This window comes from Dreissena polymorpha, chromosome 5, assembly GCF_020536995.1.
Source record: "Dreissena polymorpha isolate Duluth1 chromosome 5, UMN_Dpol_1.0, whole genome shotgun sequence".
Classification (NCBI taxonomy): domain Eukaryota; kingdom Metazoa; phylum Mollusca; class Bivalvia; order Myida; family Dreissenidae; genus Dreissena; species Dreissena polymorpha.
In genome coordinates, this window is record NC_068359.1 from 87,094,975 (window position 1) to 87,114,748 (window position 19,774).

Sequence of the window (19,774 nt, forward strand, 5' to 3'; positions counted from 1 at the left end):
CGGTTTGGTAAATTGACACAATTGAAAAAAGTTGCTTCATATTCGAAAATTTTCATTTTAGTTGAGATATTTGTGAGGAAACAGTAATACTGAAAATTTACCATACTCTAAAATAGCATTTATATGCATCTTTTGACGGTTTAAAAACCTGAAAATTATGAAGCGTTGCAACGCGAAACGATTGAATAATTTGGAGAGTTCTGTTGTTGTCGTTATATTTTGCGAAACTACGAGGATTGCTTATATGAAATATACAATACTTCGCTAAGTGGAAGGATGGCCGAGTGGTCTAATTCGCAGACTTTTTACTCTAGGACTCCAGTGGTCAGTGGTTCGAGTCCTGCTGAGGGTTACCTTTTCTCGTTTTTAAAATTTTATTCTAGATTTTTTACTGGAGCTTCTAAGATCAAATGTTAACATTAATCGATATAAAGCATTAAATGACAAACTTCAAAACATGCCAAAATATGTGAAAAGGCCCCTTTAAACTATAAAACTTACCGACAAAACGATGCAAATATTGTTTACCACAATTTTGAGACCTTTAAGTCCAACATAAGTGTTTCACATCAGAAAAGTCAGGTGATGTCCGAATCACCGAGGCATTTCTATACTGTTCAATAATGTTGACACGAATTGCAGATTTGCTTATCGTCATGGTCATGTTACAACTGCCTTTACACGTCTTCATAAAGCTAAAGGTTTCCGTGTTTGTAACGTTTACTTACAGCATAATAACCATCAGTTTCTGCCTGACATCAAGTATTTAAAATATTTATTTTCTGCCGGTAATGAATAATGAAAATGAAAAAAAAAGTTTTAGTAATAATAAGATTGAGAATATGAATACAGATTGAGTTGTTTTGCATTTTAACAGTTTGCCCATTCAACAAACTAAGGGAGACTACCTCAATTCACGAAATCGCAATACACACCATCCCTCGTTATCGCGACTGGGTTTTGTTAACAATTAGTACAATACATATCGATACAACTTTTCAATAAGAGTCAAGTGAAGTAATCTTCGACCAAATGATTTTGAATGACGAATTTAAAATCCAAGCATAAAGCTAATTGTGCCTCATAACGAATGTTTTTCAAGTGTTACACCTCTTAATAATCATTCGTGTTAAACGGGCGATTCCTTGCGGATTCTGTGAAGTGTGCAAACATATCTGGTTCAAACAAATTATGTTCTCACCATTTGTACATGATAATGACGAGGATGGTGATCATGACGACGATGATGATAATGACGACGATGATGATAATGACGACGATGATGATGGTGATTATAGTGATGATCGTGATTGTCGTGAAAAAGAGGGCACGGATTCTGAGGTTGATAACTATGTGGAATAAGCTGCTGATAATCCAATCTATACGTGTTTAAGTTAACACAGTGGAGTCAAAGGCGGTGATGGCCCTTGAATCCCGCGTGCGTGTTTACGATGTAACCATAAACCATAAACCATCGTTGAAGTGCGGACGATATTCTAGAAACGTTGAGATTAACGTTTGTAACACGTTTAAACTCTCTTCACGCTTGAATAATCCAGATTTGTTGACGTATGCTAAATGTATGGATTTATTTTAAAGATGGTATTTCGTGTAAGAACTTTAATAAAAACAGTACTGATTGGTATTTCAAAATGTTAAAAGGGTTTTGCGAGTGAGCATAGAATCTTAATTACGAAAGAAATTGATAAATGCAGGATTTTTCCGTGAACGTTTATCGACTGCAATTAAACAATGTTTACGTGTAAAAGCCAAAAAGCATACACAGAAAATGAAATAAGTTACAACAGATTACCGCTGTGAAGTTAACATTATCATGTATAAAGGCAAAGCTAATACATATTGTGTGTGCAATAAGTCAACGACCTGTGATTAATAACAACAATACATTAGTGAACATTAAATCTTTTGAAGTCTTCAAATCAACAAACTATTGTATAAAACAAAAAAGCTATGACGACGTCAGAAGAGCGTTTGGCGCTGTTCAAGGCGGAGTACAAGCAGACGTCAGACGTAGCGTTGACAACATCGGATCTCGGTGTCGTCATAGCCTACTTCGTCATCATCATCGCCATCGGCATCGTGGTGGGTTACATATCATTATACTTTGTAAAATGCTTCATAATTTAAATGTAAAATTAGAAAATTAAATGTTTAGAAGCTTAAATAGTCCCTGTCGTAGAGCAATTATCATATTTGGAAAGGGTTGCCCATGCTACATGGTTGGTTGCCGTCAAGTTGGCGTTTGATAAAAGAAACGTAACAGTTACTGTATGATCGGTTGGTAGGTTGCAAATTAATGTATGGATTGAAAAAACAACAACATTTTTTTTGCAGCCTGTCAATACATTTACAAAAGCGATTTATACGAAGATATTGGATTTTAATTTCTAGTGTGTATCATTTTTGCTGAAGTCAGTCTTCATTAACTATTAGCTGCATGATTGCACGGTATGTTCTATTGTGAGCACAGATTTTACCAAGACGCGTTGAATACAGATGACAGGTGGAGGTTAAATAAATTATTCATTACGGTATATAATCAAGGAACGATAATGAAATACTGCCAATTAAGAACTAGGAATGGACTTGCGATAATTTATGCAGTTTTTTCTTGTATGTGTGACGGATTTCGTTCATGCTCATGAATAAATGACAATGACCGCATACTCATGTAGGCTGTGTTTCTACTTTCTTAACTTAATTCGTATCTTATACCGGTTTATCATTTAAATATAAACTAATACTTCTACTACTGCTGCAGCTGCTACTACTTCTACTACTACTACTACTTCAACTACTACTACTATTACTACTACTACTACTACTACTACTACTACTACTACTACTACTACTACTACTACTACTTTTACTACTACTACTACTACTACTACTACTACTACTACTACTACTACTACTACTACTACTACTGCTACTACTACTACTACTACTACTACTTTTACTACTACTACTACTACTTCTTCTACTACTACTACTACTACTACTACTACTACTACTACTACTACTACTACTACTACTACTACTACTACTACTACAACAACAACTACTTCTACTACTGCAACTGCTACTACTGCTGCTGCTACTACTCCTAATAATAATAATAATACTACTACGCCGCCAACGACGACGGCGACGAATACTACTACTACACTGACTTATTTAATTATGTTTTAGTGTTAATGTCTATATAAGCATATGTCCTGTCTGTGTCCCTTTAAAACTGTAAATTATATGTCTATGTGGTAATGTCCATTTGTAAACATCTAAGTGGCAATTTAAGTTTTGACAATGACATTGATTACGCGTAAATGGTTATATTTAAGCATGTGTAAGTGGTATTTCCTTATAACAATATTTATATTATATATTAACGTACCGTTCTTACAGGCTATGTGTTACTCAAATCGGAGTACGCTGGGCGGATTCTTCCTTGCCGGACGCTCCATGAGTTTCCTTCCTGTATGTGACGTAATTTACGTGAACTGTTATGTCATGTATTTACACTACTAGAAGCGTTTTGAATTTATCTAAAACAAATAACGTATACACGTTTCTAATCAAAATAAAGTGAACTTTTGAACTGTAAAAAAGAAAATTAAATACAGAAAACACACGCAATTATAATTTTAAACAATGAATGACTTAATTATTTACCCGTGCAACAATGATACAAAATGGATTTAGGGCAGTGAAAATACTCACACTCAAATTAGGCATAAACATTTAATCCCAAAACAATTTTTGTTATGTTTTGTTCCAGATTGGAGCTTCCCTATTCGTCAGCAACATCGGTACAGAACATTTCATCGGGCTCTCAGGGTCCGGCGCTGCCTCGGGGATCGGTGTGGGCGCCTGGGAGTTCAATGTACGCCAATTTCTCTCACCAAAATATAATAATTAGTAAAAGCAGCAGCAGAAGAATTAGTATAAGTATCATCATCATCATCATCATCATCATCATCATCATCATCATCATCATCATCAACGTCAACATCATCATCAACAGCATTATCATCATCATCAATCATCTTCAATCATCATCATCATCTTCATCATCATGAGCAGCAGCAGCGTCGTTGTCATCGTCGGCGTCGTCGTCCTCCTCCTCCTTTTCTCCGCCTTTCATCTTCTCCTCCTCCTCCTCCCAATCTTCATCATGGACTTCATCGTTCACATAATAATTATTATCTTTTTCACCATCAGTATCATCAACAGCTAAAACATTCTCATCATTTTCTTAATCAGCAACAGCAAAAAGAATCATCATCATCAACATGTAAAAAAATAAAAATAAAATACAAACAAAATAAATAATAATCGTCATTTTAATTATCTACGTCCTACTTCTACTTCTACTACTACAACTACTACTTTATTCGTGTTCAGTGTTGCATAAAGATTTACAACATTATAACAGTATAACAGTATAATAAGCATCATATTCCCCATGCCCCTCTTGTGAATCATCAACAGTTTTAGTGTGAGGTTCGTTCCAGGAAAAGGGGGCTTATAAATGTGCGTGACGTGTCATCCCAGACTCTCATTAGGGATAACACTTTCCGCTTTTACGGATTGTTTCGTTTACTTGATGTTTTTCTTAAACAAAAATCCAACTAAGACGGACAGTGTTGTCCCTGATTAGGCTGTTCGAACTGCACATGTAGTAAGCCCAGTTTTCCAAGAACTGGGCTCAGTGTAAAGATACTTATCACCATCATAATTACCATTATCACCATTCATCTATCTAAGTACCCAATTATTTTAACACTAGAAATGGCGCGGCAGAGGCCGACGCGTATCCCCACGCCGCATGTTTGACGTGGGGGCACCCCAGGGTTGGTAATGGGGCCATGCATAGTTGAGATTGACCGTATTGTAATAAGAGATTTTCAGTATCAATTGGAAGTAAATTGGTGTAGAAATGAAGAAGTTTATGTAAAATAACATAAAACAAGAGATGTGTTTGTCAGAAATACAATGCCCCCTCCTGCGCCGCTTTGATTTATTAAACAAATCATTTGGCAATTGATTAATTACATTATTACTTCTCTTGGAGTTGTTTGTTTGACCTTTTACCTTGAAGTATTACCTTGACATTTGATCACTCAAAATGTGCAGCTCCATGAGATACACGTGCATGCCAAATATCAAGTTTCTATCTTCAATATAGCAAAAGATATGACCAATGCACCATACAGGGGGCATAAAAATGAGTGAACATCTCTGACCCGGCCCCACCCCAACCCCCATTACTTTTGACCCAGGGGTAAGATCAAAATTCCAAATAGTGCAGGGTCGCACATTTGCTCATAGCTACCATGTGTGTAAGTTTCAATGCTCTGGTGCTTATAGTGTAGGAGGAAATAGTGGTCAGGGCGGACTGACAGACAGACGGACGGACGGCGGAGATATCCACAATATCCCCACGCTTTTCAAAAAGCGTGGGGATAATTTTAATTAAACTTGTTCTTTTCAGGCGATTCTGCTCCTACAACTGCTTGGATGGATATTCATTCCCGTCTACATTGCCTGTGGGGTGAGCCTAATTAGATTTTACCGTTGCTCTTGCATAATCCTATCTTTTAACTCCAACTGATTTATTGTTTAATTTTTCGGATTTATGTACATTAATTATTTTAGTAAAATATGTTAATATTGGTTTCTTGGTGTTTCGAGCGATTCTTAACGAGAGTAACGCATATTTTCGCTGGAATACTTTCTTAAATAGATTTACCACGGATTGAGCTAGACTTAGGAAAAAAACATCTTAATCCATAAGTACACACAGCTCTAGCCGTTTTTACCAACCAATTATAGTTTTATGCAAATGAGTCGCGAGAAAACTGAGCTTAATGCACGTGCAGAAAGTGTCGTCCCAGATTAGCCTGTGAAGACTGAACGTTTTAATCTGGGACTTCCCTTTACGCACATACATTCAGGCTGCATGCCCATTGTTTCCACACACTTTCAGACGTACACGATGCCGGAGTACCTGACGAAGCGATTCGGCGGCGAAAGGCTGCGAGTTTACTTCGCCTTCCTGTCCCTCGTACTCTACATCTTCACAAAGTGCTCCGTACGTCCGCAAGAACGATCAAGTGAAACTGTTATTTAGTTAAGAAACATTACATTTAAGGGAGATTGTTTTTTTTGTGTGTGAATAGTTTCGGTAGAACAGTTTTGTTAGTTGTCGGAGTAGTGCTTTATGATTAATATTACATGTGAGTTGTACATACGTACGTACGAACTAACATAAAAGGGAAAGTGATTGTTCGGTTTGTTATATCATGATATTTGAACGGCTATAGGGCTAAACAAGTGTTTATTTGTACATGCGAGCGGTTACTAATATACGAGGATAACGCAACGTTTCTGTGTACGTTTAATATGGCTATTTTGAAAATAGTTCTGTGATACAATTGATCCGAACGTACACCCACACGAACATTAGATTAAAACAGGTGGTTTCGAAGAATATTTTGTAAGTGATTGTAAGTGTTGATAAAAGTATTCCGATTTTTAAAACATTGTTCGGAAAGTACACACGAACGCATTTGATATGTTTTCTTTTCGAAATCACACGTTATTCCATCACGTGAAATGAAGACAAATGGTACTAAGTATTTTAGCATTTATATTTAATATAAAATAATACAACATTCAATTGCTGAGACAGAACACAAATGGTTTATAATAAAAATACTTAATTCCAGGGTGACCTCTTCACGGGCGCCATCTTTATTCAGCAGTCACTTCGCTGGAACCTCTACGTCTGTATCGTGTTCCTCGTGGTCGTCACTGGCGTTCTCACGATGACAGGTCACACCACACATAGTACTCCTCGTGGGTGGTTTTAGAGGGGGAGGGGGGGGGGGGGAGTAGCGGTAACCTCCTTTTGTCACTTGAGGTTTTTGCAGTGTAGTGGCAATGGTTTCCGGTGTTTGACTGTAATTTGGAGTTCTCTGTTTGATCCTCACACTTAGGAAAAATCACGAAATGTCCTAAAAACATGACTGATTCTTCCAAGAGGTCACAGTAAAAAAGTTGTTCCAGAATAACGCATGTTGATGTTATTCATTAACCTTAATTTCCCTCGTTTCTAGTACAAAACCTTTATTCGATATCATGTATATTATAAACATATATATAGGGACGTCAACAGTCCTATTATATGTCACGAAATGAACCTTACAATCAACCAGGACTTCTCAATCCACGCGATTAAACTTTAAACAAAGGCGACGTGTACTAACCAACCGATCGCTTATTTTAACTGAAATCACGTGACGGTAACAACCAATGAATCGCGAGCGTTTTTGCGAGTCACGTTTATATACTGACGCTTAATTAGTCGTTGTTGGCTCATGTAGTACTTAAAAGTACGCCGGGTACTCTTAAGTATACTACAATGTACCCCAGATATGGTAAATACGCTAAACGGTTACAGTTATATTCCGATGTACCTTTTAAACAGTTTTCGTTACCGCGGAATTTTGAAGTGTACTTATTATATAAGAGTACACGGGGTACTTTTAAGTACTACTTGAGCCGATACAGACCAATCGATACTGACCAATGAACATTCTCCATTTCAGGCGGTCTCACTGCCGTAATCTACACGGATACGATGCAGTGCGCTCTGATGGTGGGCGGAGGACTGTGGCTCATGATAGAAAGTAAGGGAGCGCATTTATATGAGCCGCGTTCTGGGAGACATGTGCTTAATGCATGTGCGTAAAGGGTCGTCCCAGATAAGGACGATACTTCCCGCCTTTAAGGAATTTTCCGTTTAAAAGAAGTCACTTCTAAACGAAGATCAAGTCTAGGCGGAACGTGTCGTCAATATTTAGCTATTGTGGACAGCACAGGCGTATCTGGGATGACACTTTACGCACGTGCATTAAGCCCAGTTTTCCCAGCTTGCAATAATTTTTCTGACGCTCCTGAATACTAGCTAAAGCTAAAATTTCACGGTTCCATTGTGTCGTTGATATAAATGACACAATAACTTAGTTACTTTGATATTCTTCTATCTATTAAATATATTCAAGAACAGAAGGTAAGGATAAAAAGGTATAAAACAAAGCAATTGTGAGGGACAGTGTTGGCGAGCTGTTAGTGCGATACATAATGTATACAGATAATTACGTTTTAACATATGTTCTTGTGTCTTAATTAGGACATTTTAGTCAACGGACATAGACAAATTCGTACTTGATTTAGAAAAATAAAACGAAAATATACACTTAATTTTTAGAAAGCATTTGAGCTTTTTTTAATCAAACGTAAATTGTATTTAAAAATATATTACTATATACTTATTATTGCTAAAATGTTGTTCGGCCACTTTAAACCGTACATCTGTTAGAACAGGCTTTAAAAAGATCGGCGGATACGACGGACTTGTCCGAAGGTACCCGAACGCTACGACAAAACCCGAGTACCGAATACCGAACACGACGTGTCACGAGACGGATCCGAATGCTTTCCGTATGCTCCGAGAAGTTGACGACGACTATATGCCGTGGCTTGGTTTTTTGTTAGGCCAGACGCCTGGTTCCATATGGTACTGGTGCGCCGACCAGGTTAGTGTTCCAATCTTGAAAATATGAGTTGCGCTCTGAACGGGGTTTAATGCATGTGCGTAAAGAGTCTTCGCAGATTAGCCTGTGCAGTCAGGGAAGACTCTTTACGCCTAAACTAGAATTTCAGCAAGAAGAGTAGGAACAGAAAAGTAAAATCGCCTAGCAGCAGAGTCGTCAATTCGCATTGCAACGAGATGTACGGTGACATAGTAACAGAAGTGTACGATAACCTAGAAACATAGATGTACGATCTTATAGCACCAAATAGTACGATAGCATAGCAAAAGATTTGTGTCAACAAGCAACACATAAAAGCACGGTCAACTAGAAACAGAGATGTAAGATCACCTACCAAAAAGATCTACGATCATATATATAAACCGAAATTTACAATCAATTAACAACTTAAGTGTATGGTCACTTATTAACAGAGGTGCACTATCACCTAGCAACAGAGATGTTCGTTCACCTGTGTAGTCCGCACAGGCTTATATGTGATGCCACTTTCCGCTTTTATAGCATATTTCGTTTTAAGGACGGTGATCGTTCACCTCATTTGCTATGTAATCATACACTCTGGTTGCTAGGGGATCGAGCTCCTCTTTTCCAATGTTATATTAGCTTCTGTTGCTAGGTGATTGTACAGCGCCTCCTTGCGGCAAAAAGTCTGTCGCACGCGCAGGGGGCAACGCTGATGGCGGGGTTCATCAAAGTGCTTCCGCTTTTCATGATGGTGATGCCGGGAATGATCAGCAGGATCCTATTTGCAGGTGAAACTGGATACCCATGTTCGATATACTTTCGCATGCGAAGTACAAATACATAGATGATATGTGTTCGTGTTATTTTCTATTTAAAACCACATGCTATCAACGGTGACAATGCGTGGTGTGACTTATATTGGTTTATGCCAAGTGATGGAATATTGCAATGAAATGGGGGAATACGTTTCTTTATTTTACTCGCTAGTCTAACTAGGTACTACTTTTTAATTTTTAAATTGAGTTCAAATATAGTTTCGATCGATGTATGCCAAGCCAATTTTCACTATAGTAAATCATCAAGAAGAAGTGAAGATACATAGCTTTTTCTGTTAAAAATACCTTTAAGTCACCATTCCTTATTAACACTTAACATGAAATTGAAATTTTTCAACTCATAACAGTCTTACTTTTTAGTTATACTTGCCATACCGTCGCCTCACTTGTTGTGGTCCAAGCTGGGTATCAATCAATGCCTGGGAGTTATTTGAGCCTTATTCTGAAAACACTGGGCTTAATGCATGTGCGTAAAGTGTCATCCCATCAGGGACGACACTTTCCGCTTTTTATGGTATTTTTAGTTTCAAGGAAGTCCCTCCTTACCGAAAATCTAGTTTAGGCGGAAAGTGTCGTCCTTGATTAGCCTGTGTGCATTGCACAAGGTAATCTGGGATGACACTTTACGCACATGCATTAAGCCCAGTTTTCGCAGAACACGACTCATATAAACCCATTGTCATTTCAATCTGATTTCGTTCTGAATGTTAAATTATCGGTCCTTGTTTATCTCGTAAAAATATCAAACACATCGATTTTGTGCGATCACAATACTTTGTGGTGTGCAACCTTAATCGAATGAACCACAACTTCGTAAAACATTTTACATGTTTTTTAAACAGGGGCAAATATGCTTAAACTCCGTCATCATCAGACTTTATCGAATCATATATCCTGGTGTTATTGACCAGGAAAAACCGGACATAATGTAATGATTTTATAAAAGTGAAAATCCCAAGACAAATACTTTACTCTGTCTATGTTATGCATTAAACTGACTTGCAGTGTATTATTTACCAAATCTCACATTTGTGTTCACAGACGAAGTTGCTTGTGTAGACCCAAACATATGTAATTACGTCTGTCAGAGCGAGGCTGGCTGCAGTAGTATCGCCTACCCGCGTCTCGTGCTTGGGGTCATGCCAGAAGGTAAGGATAATTGTGACGTCATGCAAAAATAAAAGGATAATTGTGACGTCATAATTGTGACATCATAAATCAATGTGTCAGAGCGAGGCTGTCTGCAACAATCTCACATGCACGCGTCTCGTGTTTGGCGTCATGCCAGATGGTAAGGATAATTGTGAAGTCATGCCAGAAGGTAAGGATAATCGTGAAGTAATACCAGAAGGTTGGATAAATGTGAAGTCATCGATACGTGTGTCAGAGCGTAGCATGCTGCAGCAGTATAGCCTACTCGCGCCTCGTGCTAAGCCTCATACCAGAAGGTAAAGGTAATTGTAACGTCATTAATACGTGAGATAGACAGAGGCTGGCTTCAGCAGAACTGCATACTCAAGTCTCGTGCTAAGCGGCATGCCAGAAGGTAAGGATAAATGTGGTGATATCAATACGCGTGTCAGAGCGAGGCGAATTGAAACAGTAGCACTTACCCTCGTCACGTTCTTGGGGTCATCCCGGGAGGTTAGGATAATTGTGACGTCATTAATACGTTTGTTAGAACTGGCTGCAGCAGTATCGCCTTCCGCGTCTCGTGCTTAGCGCCATTCAAGAAGATATGGCTAATGTAGACGTCATTACTACGTGTGATGCCTACACCGAAACGTTTCTATCTGCCCAACAATCGTGGTCCAATCATTATACGTAAAACATATACCATTGAAACGGTAATTAAAAGCATTTGGGGCTAAAATGGGCTTAAAGACCAGCCAAGCCCTCACATAGCCCAGGAATAATTGGTTTATATTGAATGTACGGAATTAAAAACATATACCTCTACATAACACAACATGACTTGATATTTCAGGAACGACATGGGTTTCATTTTCAGCAGCAACAATAAATATAGGGAATCAGGAATGAATCATTAATCAATTTCATCCGTTCACAATTTCTGCCCCCTCTGGTACAGGTCTACGCGGTCTGATGATGGCGGTGATGATAGCCGCTCTGATGAGCGACCTTGACTCCATCTTTAACAGCGCCAGCACGCTCTTCACCGTGGACGTGTACACGAAGATCCGCCGGAACTGCTCCCAGCGGGAACAGATGATCGTGGGCAGGTACGGGAAATATGTCTAGGATACTGTGCGCTATGTCACCCTGAGCCTTGTTTCAAGGTCATTCACAATTTTAACTGAGCTCAGAAGATGAGATTTGAGTTTCCACTTATCTGAGTATTGAGAAGGTCGGTCAGCCCACTCATAATCTCAAATATCAGCAACACGATTATGTTCATATTACGCCAATATTCCTATTCAAACTCAGTGTTCAGTCAGACTCAAAACTCAACGAAAACCAACACCTTATTGAGCATGATGGTCTAAATAATATGACAAATTGAGACATAACTAAAAGTTGAGTCATGATGTGGACTTAAGTAGGTTGGTGATAATAGGCTCTGGGTCATATTCCCACATGCACCTTAGGAAAATCATAATATGGGCGTAAAGAAATACGTGTACACGTACAATCTTGTGTTATTAAAGGAAATAACATACAAAATAAACGTTACACAAATAATTGGTGATAGATTTTAAAGCTTGTGCTCCGACACAATTGGACAACGAAATAGCTATGTGGAATGCTAGCATTGCTTGGGCCGAAATGTTTGACAGAAATTGTTAATATTAATAGTCTTACGATAGGTATTTATTGCATACATATTAATAGTAAGTAAGATAATGGACCATTATTATGCAAGCTTTAAAACAATTCACAATCGTTCTGTTTTGGCAAAAACGACACAAGCATTTCTTTGAGTCATTACAGGATGTATTGCAACTTAAAAAACAAAAACAAAACAGCATTATACAGTCATAACAAAACAGCATTTTACAGTCATAACAAAACAGCATTTTACAGTCATAACAAAACAGCATTTTACAGTCATAACAAAACAGCATTTTACAGTCATAACAAAACAGCATTATACAGTCATAACAAAACAGCATTTTACAGTCATAACAAAACAGCATTTTACAGTCATAACAAAACAGCATTTTACAGTCATAACAAAACAGCATTATACAGTCATAACAAAACAGCATTTTACAGTCATAACAAAACAGCATTTTACAGTCATAACAAAACAGCATTATACAGTCATAACAAAACAGCATTATACAGTCATAACAAAACAGCATTTTACAGTCATAACAAAACAGCATTTTACAGTCATAACAAAACAGCATTATACAGTCATAACAAAACAGCATTTTACAGTCATAACAAAACAGCATTTTACAGTCATAACAAAACAGCATTTTACAGTCATAACAAAACAGCATTTTACAGTCATAACAAAGCAGCATTTTACAGTCATAACAAAACAGCATTTTACAGTCATAACAAAACAGCATTTTACAGTCATAACAAAACAGCATTTTACAGTCATAACAAAACAGCATTTTACAGTCATAACAAAACAGCATTTTACAGTCATAACAAAACAGCATTTTACAGTCATAACAAAACAGCATTTTACAGTCATGACAAAACAGCATTTTACAGTCATAACAAAACAGCATTTTACAGTCATAACAAAACAGCATTTTACAGTCATAACAAAACAGCATTTTACAGTCATAACAAAACAGCATTTTACAGTCAAAACAAAACAGCATTATACAGTCATAACAAAACAGCATTATACAGTCATAACAAAACAGCATTATACAGTCATAATAATAAGCCTTGCTCTGGATAATATGAGTATAATGCAAGTGCGTAAATGGTCGTCCCATATTAGCATGTGCAGTCCGCAGAGGATAACCTGGGATTACACTTTCCGCTTTTGTGGTATTCTTCGCTTAAAGGAAGTTTCTTATTAGAGAAAATGCAGTCTATGCGGAAAGTCTCGTCCCTGACAAGCCTTGTGGACTGTACGGTCTAATCTGGAACGACTTTTTACGCGCATCCATTAAACCCCTTTATCCGGAGCGAGTATCAAATATACGACATAGTCATTACACTTGCAGGCTTTTTATCGTGGTGATGATCGGCGTCTCCATCGCCTGGGTGCCCGTGCTGAAGGAGACCCAGGGCGGTCAGGTGTTCATCTACATCCAGGAGATCACCAACTACCTCGCACCGCCGTTCGCCGCAGTCTTCCTGCTCGCGGTATTCGTGCCGCGCGTCAACGAACAGGTGCGCGTGTACTCAGTGTTAGCTCGACGACCTTTATCTGATACTTCCTTTTAGCGCTTGAAAACATTAACCTGTGCTCAATTTGTATTCAGTTTTGTCCGAGTTTGTTATGTTTATGGCGTCAAAAACAGTTAAATTGTTAGTTCGGTAAACTTCAATCGTTTTAAATCGCTTCTATGACGAAAACTTATATATTCATCGTAATTGTACTTGAAATGGTACTTAAAATGGTATTTTATTCGTGCATAAAGGTAAATGACCGTTAACACAGGCGAGCCATATTCATGAATATGTTAAAGTAAAGTGCTGTTGAATAATTATGTTCGTTTGTATTCGAATCAGATTAAAACTGCTGTTGTGTTGTCATTATCTCTTTAACACGTGCGCAATAAAAACGAGTATGAATAAATAAGCCTCGATCTGGCAAAACGGGGCGTAATGCATGTGCGTGAACTGTCATGCCTTCTTATCAGGGACGATACTTGCCGCCTTACCTGTATATCGTTAAGGAGAAACCTTTAAAGGACACTCATGTACTTAAGTGATGCAAGTAATTTATGCTAAGCGTTACTAGCAGGGCTCTGGTCCGCAACATTAAGATAACTTTAAGCACTTGTCATCGGATAGTCCGAGCTATACTACTAACCCACTAACCCGAATTTCGGAATCGAAGTTGTTGTTGCCCGCGTAATTCTCTGGTTAAGGTAAACGTACAACATATTCATACAGCTGTTTCTTCACATGTATTTAATTGAAACTTTACTCGTGCGTTTAATGTCATTTAATTAAGTCACTGACCATGTTCTGTAAGTCTGACCTACAATTTAGCTGAAAAATGCCCCTTTCGCAAAGTGAAACGTGATTAAAGTAAACGCGCGACATCTCTGCATTACCGTTTCTACTACAGGTATTCACACATGTGTTCGGAGTCATTGTGCGTGGTCACTAACATACTTTCATTACTCTGACCTGCAATTCAGCAGTAGCATGCACATATGTACTTATACACTTAACTACATGTATCCAATATCTAAATATATATTGCCGATATAGCAATAAAACATAAAAGTGATACATTTTAGCAGGTTTATTCCCCTTTGTATTCTTTTTAAAGTTCCATTAATGTTTGCGTGCAAAATACAATTTAGCTTACGATTTGCCTGCTATAATTATATATCTCTGTAATTAATACAGATACTAGTATTCAATTAATACTTCACATTTAAGGGATCATTGTATGAGGTCACCGACTTAAGCCCATAACACTAACCATCAATTAAGTAAAATTATGCCCCTTTTTCGTACCGCTCTATAACTGCAGTCAGCATTTTCAATATAAAATACATATCAACACTAAGCTATAGTTACAAACTTAATAGTAAACTTAAAGCCAACATAGTAACTAAAATAAAACGCATGTTATTTCCGCAACTCCAGTCTTTTCCCATAGGGTGCGTTTTGGGCACTCATGGTGGCGTTCGTCACCGGGGTGACCCGGATGGTGCTCTCCTTCGTCTACTACAACGCCGGCGGCTGCGGGGTGGAGGACTGGCGGCCGGCGCTACTACGGAACTTCCACTACATGTACTTCTCGCTGTTCCTTACCCTACTAACCGCCGTCGTCGCCGTTGTCGTCAGTCTCTGCACGGCGCCGCCGCACGAGAAACACGTGCGTATAGGTTTTGTGGATTGCGATCGATAGTGATTGGTTGTTATGTTTTAAGGATTTTGTATAAACGTGAAAAATCCGTCATCATGTGAGCACAGATCCCTCGTCTAATGACCAGTATACAGTTGTCTATTGACAAGTAGACAGATGTCCATTAATGCTTGAGTTGACCAGTCATGGTTTATATTTTAGCGGCGCTGTGGGAAAATAGGGCTTAATGCATACGCTTTAATTTTCATCCCAGATTAGCCGGTGCGGTCTACAGAGGCTAATCATGGTCGACACTTTCCGACTTAATTGGACTTTCGCTAAGAAGAGATTTCCTTTAAGTGAATTTTTTTGCGGACTGCACAGGCTAATCTGAGAATACATTTAACGCACATACATTAAGCCTGGCTTTTTCAGAGTTCGACTAATTTTTTATTGCTTATCACAGCAATCGGTTGCATAATTCAATCAATTAATCAAAAACGTTTGGACAAACAACCGACATATGTGGCTATACATTTCTATCTTATGGTGCATTCGTCGAATTCGATTATTTAACGATATGGCGCTACGTTATTACGCATGCTTAGAAATGTGTATTGCTTCAGTGAAAAAATTTGTACCTAACATCTTTTTCTCACGTATCATTGACCATTCTAAGGAATGGAATTTTGATTGTTAGTTCCGGTTCCTGTCGTTTTACAATACAAAATACTCCCGGGAATCTGAGACAATTGTTATTCCTTATCTGTAACTATTGTTCAGCGCGAACGCAACTTTATTTGTTAGTTATAACGATTTAAAGAGGGGATATACTGGAATCACAATAGACTTCTGTCTGTTTGTCTGTCTGTCTGTCTGTCTGTCTGTCTGTCTGTATGTCTGTCTGTCTGTCTGTCTGTCTCTGCCTGCCTGTCGCCCGGTTTGTATGTGTGTATGTATGTCCACCCGTATATTTGGTATGTTTGATTGTAAAGTAATCTTTTATTACGTTTGTTTGAATCATGACAATGGGGTAAAATGGCCAAACCCATGGGTTCTTATCTTTTATATAAACTAGTATTGAAAAAGAATTGAAAGCGTCAGGCACAAAGGTTTTCAATTTGGTGTTTTACAATTCATTGTGCTCCGCTAAACATCTGTTCCAGTCATGTCACTTCCTTTATGTTTTTATGTAAACATTTGTGTTATTCTTTTTTATTAACACATTTCATACAAACGCTAACGGCTGTGATACATTTCGTAATGGGATTGCAGCTGGCCCGCACAACCTTCTGGACGCGCAAATCACCAAAATACATCGATGACGTAAACGATGACGTCACGAAAGAGAACACAGAGAACATCACGAAGGATCAGAACGGACCGACGAATCTAGCCGCCAGTGGCGACAGCAAGATGCAGATCTTCAATGTGGAAGAGAGAATGGTGTTCCGGGACCCCGACCTTGACCGGATACAGACTGTGGACATAAAAAGTAAGTCTTCGCTGCCCTTTTGATTGGATAATGCAAATACGTAATGTTTTTTTTTAAATAATAAATACAAATTTATCGGTCATTTTAATTATGGATAATTAGTTATTATTATAACGCATTGACAGTTTGTGCAAGGAAGTATTATAGGCATTTAGGCTTTCAAGGGATAAACATTTTGTCGTAATACTTATGAATAAAAACGTTACAAAAGCTGGCTGATTTAAGCAAAAAGAGAAACACTACTAGCAGAACGTTCACCAATATCAACAACAAGAAAAGCAGTATCACTACGATAGCCATCAACAACAGCAGCGGAAACACCGCCACCAAAAACAACAGCATTACACTCTAAATATGCTGCAACTTAGCAGTTCGATGTACAAAATGGCAGTATAAATCGGAAACACTTACAAATCGTAAAAAAACTGTACGGAAAAATACTTAAACCTTGACATTTCAGAAGAATCAACAACTTCCTGTTCTGATCGCGCGCTCAATCTCGTCTGCGGTCTCACAACGGAAGTGGACGAAGAGAAAGAACGACAACTCCAGATGCACATGGAGAAAGTTGCATCCCTTAGACAAAACAGGTTTGTGTTTATAATTTTAAATATTTAATATTAAAAATATGAATATTCATGAATTTTGTTTTTCTTTTATACATTCACTGTATGTGTTCATATAAATATATGAACCTTTATTTGTCTTATACGTAGTTTGTGATTATTAAAAGAAATGGGAAACTCTCGACTTTCCATCTCTATCTACTAGATTGAAGGCTATAAAATATAATGTGTTGGATCTAAGTTTTTGCAAACATATGTTTATCATTTGTAATTTTAAATGTGTTTATATGTTTTTGTTTATAACCGTATTGCTTTTGGAACACGTTCATATAACAAAATTCGGTACTTTTACATGCACTAAATTATTTGAAAAAAAAAGAACTATTTTTAACGAACCTTATTTAAGTTTTTGTTTTTAATATTAGCCACAGTCGGTGAAAACGGGGCTTAATACATGTGCGCGAAGTGTCTTCCCAGATCAGCCTATGCAAGCCGCACAGGATACTCAGGGACGACACTTGCCGCCTTAATTTGATTTTCGTTAAGAGGAGTTTTCTTTTATAAGACCAATGCCATAAAAGCGGAAAGTGTCGTTCCGTTTTCCCAAAGCGTGGGTCATAAAATGCAATACATTTTTTACATTAACAGGTGCGCGAAGATCGGCCTCAATATCGGCATGGTGATGATTCTCGGTCTTGGTGTATTCCTTTACGTCTTTTTCTCTTTTTGGAAATACCAGCCGCTTAATATGTAGGGGTCTTTTTAAAACTCGTCCCTGGAGGAACATCGAATAGCATTATCCACCCGAGGGATATAAAAGAACAGAAACCACGCAAGAAATAACCACAAACAGAAACCACGCGTTACATATCCATTTAGAGAATTCAATTGAGAAAAAAATCGAATGAGAAACTATGCACTATACATTATCCGGTGCCCTCGTATCGAAGGTGTCCTCGTATCGATCATGTTGTTTACATTAAGAACGAGGTTCCCGTGATGACGTCACACTCCGAGTATTTTGTTTCACTAACACAACATTGATTGAAAATAAATACAAACAACGATTGCAAATAAATACAAACACAGCCAAAATGAGTAAAAAAACAATCAAACAGGTATACCGGTAATTGCATTTCAAAATTTTACTCCACTTTTCACCACCCGGTGAAATTAAATTTATAAATAGTCCATACATTTTATTGCTCCTCTTAATTAAATTTCTACATACATTGCAAAGTGAAGCAGACGACTGTGCTAGTAATAACACAACACTTTCATTTATTTGATTTATTATCAAAATATACTTTTACTTTCTCCCGCTTTTCAAAAAATGTTGCATGACAAAAAAACAACAGCATAAGAACTGTGTGCGCACATCGCGTCAGGTTATGTACACACGTGCAGTGGGAATACCCCGTCCCGATTGAACGTGTATTTAAGGAAATCTTTTAATAGTAACATATATTCCGAAATTTAGTTGAACAATGTCAAACGTCTGTGTTAATGAATTTCTTAAGCACAAACGAAGAATGACCGATAGAATAGAAACTTTTTAAATTCTAAATAAAAGTTATAATAAGAGTTTAATTACTGTTTAAGTTTATATAAAATATGTTCAGTAAATTAAAAGTTTTATGTTAAGTTGGCATGTGGTTAGCGTGTGGCTATGATATTAATTAGTGAAAACATCATTTAAATGATAAATAATCATATTATAACGAAAAATCCATTTTTTTACAAACAGTTTCACTGTCAAATACATATATAACAAGGTGTCCAACTCAAAATCACTCGAAAACAGGGTGCATCGCTTTGAACAGCCATAACTTCATCAATTGTGCAGCGATTTTCATGAACCCAGTCTTATTGAACGCAAAAAATGAATTTCCTTTTTGTTATATTTCTACAAATGCTGGGTCAAATTTTTAAGAAATAACACGATACACAACTCGCGTGACCTACTTGATAGCGATCAGACAGGATTAATGAATGAAATATTAAGGTGTAAAGACACACCTTCGAATTGGACCAATGAAATCACTCTTCTGTTTAAAATGTCGGTTAGTTGAAATGTATGTAAACAAAGGTTTAAAACGGCGCTGGACAGTTAGTTTTGATGCATAATGTAACGTGAAGCATGGTAAGAATGTGTTTTCATTCGTTTTTTTTGAATTATGGTATCGAGGTCCGTGAACTTTGCAGGGAAAATGCCCTTTACTCTGTGAAGATTTCAGTCTTGAATCCTGTCTGATCGATACTAAGAAGGTCACGCGAGTTGTGTTTCGTGTTATTTCTTAAAA

General features: G+C 37.6%; 1 protein-coding gene across 1 annotated transcript; it reads left to right on the forward strand.

Annotated features, from left to right (window-relative positions):
- The first annotated feature begins 1,125 nt into the window (after positions 1-1,125).
- On the forward strand, positions 1,126-19,123 carry LOC127882176 (sodium/myo-inositol cotransporter-like). The gene is made up of 16 exons (XM_052430668.1): positions 1,126-2,103; positions 3,427-3,498; positions 3,800-3,904; positions 5,516-5,575; positions 6,011-6,115; positions 6,753-6,858; positions 7,635-7,715; positions 8,413-8,624; positions 9,259-9,394; positions 10,484-10,591; positions 11,535-11,685; positions 13,603-13,771; positions 15,222-15,440; positions 16,686-16,905; positions 17,366-17,495; positions 18,120-19,123. Exons 1-16 carry the CDS (start codon positions 1,972-1,974, stop codon positions 18,223-18,225), a joined length of 2,112 nt encoding a protein of 703 aa, XP_052286628.1. The 5' UTR covers positions 1,126-1,971; the 3' UTR covers positions 18,226-19,123.
- The last annotated feature ends 651 nt before the right edge of the window (positions 19,124-19,774 follow it).

Coding starts and splice junctions, on each gene's coding strand:
- LOC127882176 (XM_052430668.1), top strand. CDS start 1,972: ATGACGACGTCAGAAGAGCGTTTGGCGCTGTTCAAGGCGGAGTACAAG. Junction 10,592..11,534: donor GCTTGGGGTCATGCCAGAAG/GTAAGGATAATT, acceptor CCTCTGGTACAG/GTCTACGCGGTCTGATGATG. Junction 17,496..18,119: donor GCATCCCTTAGACAAAACAG/GTTTGTGTTTAT, acceptor TTACATTAACAG/GTGCGCGAAGATCGGCCTCA.